The sequence below is a fragment of the Geospiza fortis genome, unplaced genomic scaffold (assembly GCF_000277835.1).
Source record: "Geospiza fortis unplaced genomic scaffold, GeoFor_1.0 scaffold1319, whole genome shotgun sequence".
NCBI classification, from domain to species: Eukaryota; Metazoa; Chordata; class Aves; order Passeriformes; family Thraupidae; genus Geospiza; species Geospiza fortis.
Window position 1 is genome coordinate 4,182 of NW_005054770.1, and position 804 is coordinate 4,985.

Here is an 804-nt window from a genome sequence, read left to right on the forward strand (position 1 = left end):
CCGGCCGCGGAGTCCGTGCGGCGGCAGAATCGCCGGGAGCTGGACGCGCGGCGCTCCAAGTGCCGCATCCGCATCGGGGGGCACCTGGAGCGCTGGTGCCGCCTCAAGGAGCAGCTCGGCTTCGCCCTGCACTCGCAGCTGGCCCAGTTCCTCCTCGACAGGTCAGCAGCGGGGGCTCAAAACCCACAAAAATGGGAAAAAAAATCCAGGTTTTCTGCCCGCTCACCTCTGTCTTCCCGTGCAGGTACAGCTCGCACGGCTGCACCTGGAGCACAGGTGAGCTTCCCTTCCCTGTTCTGTGTTGGCATCCAGAGGTTTGGATCCAGATGGAGGATTCCTCTTGGGCTGGGTGCTGGAGGAGCACCTGGAGCTGCTCTTGGGTTTGCTCACCCCGCCAAGCACCAGGCAAATCCTCAGTGTTCCCTATTTTGGACATCCCCAGTTTTTGGACATCCCCCGTTTTTGGCATCCCCTGCTTTTGGCCTCCCCAGTTTTTTGCATCCCCAACTCTTTGCTGGGAAGCTGTTTCACAATTGCCCGTAACAAGGACAACCCCAAGAGCCTGCGGAAGGTGGACGGGGCCTTGCAGGTGTCCCACCCCCCCCAGCAAAACCCTATTTCGGGGCTGTTTTTCACAGATTTCTTTGTTTTCCCAGGAGAGCCAGAGCGGCTCCAGCCGGCCGCCCTGCAGCGCCTGGTCGCGCTGTCCCACGGCCACGGCCAGGAGTGTGGCTTTGTGCCCGACATCCAGCCGCCAGCAGCTGGCAGCACAGCAGCCCCGCTGGGCTGGGAGTGCGTGGCCCG

The 804-nt window shown here is 62.3% G+C and overlaps 1 protein-coding gene across 1 annotated transcript in view; it reads left to right on the plus strand.

Annotated features, from left to right (window-relative positions):
- Positions 1–804, plus strand: part of ZNF692 (zinc finger protein 692) — a gene marked incomplete at its 5' end in the record, with an annotated part of 7,002 nt that continues 6,198 nt past the window's right edge. The window contains 3 exon segments of the mRNA XM_031065423.1: positions 1–161; positions 245–276; positions 657–787. Coding sequence (XP_030921283.1) covers positions 1–161; positions 245–276; positions 657–787 — 324 coding nt within the window.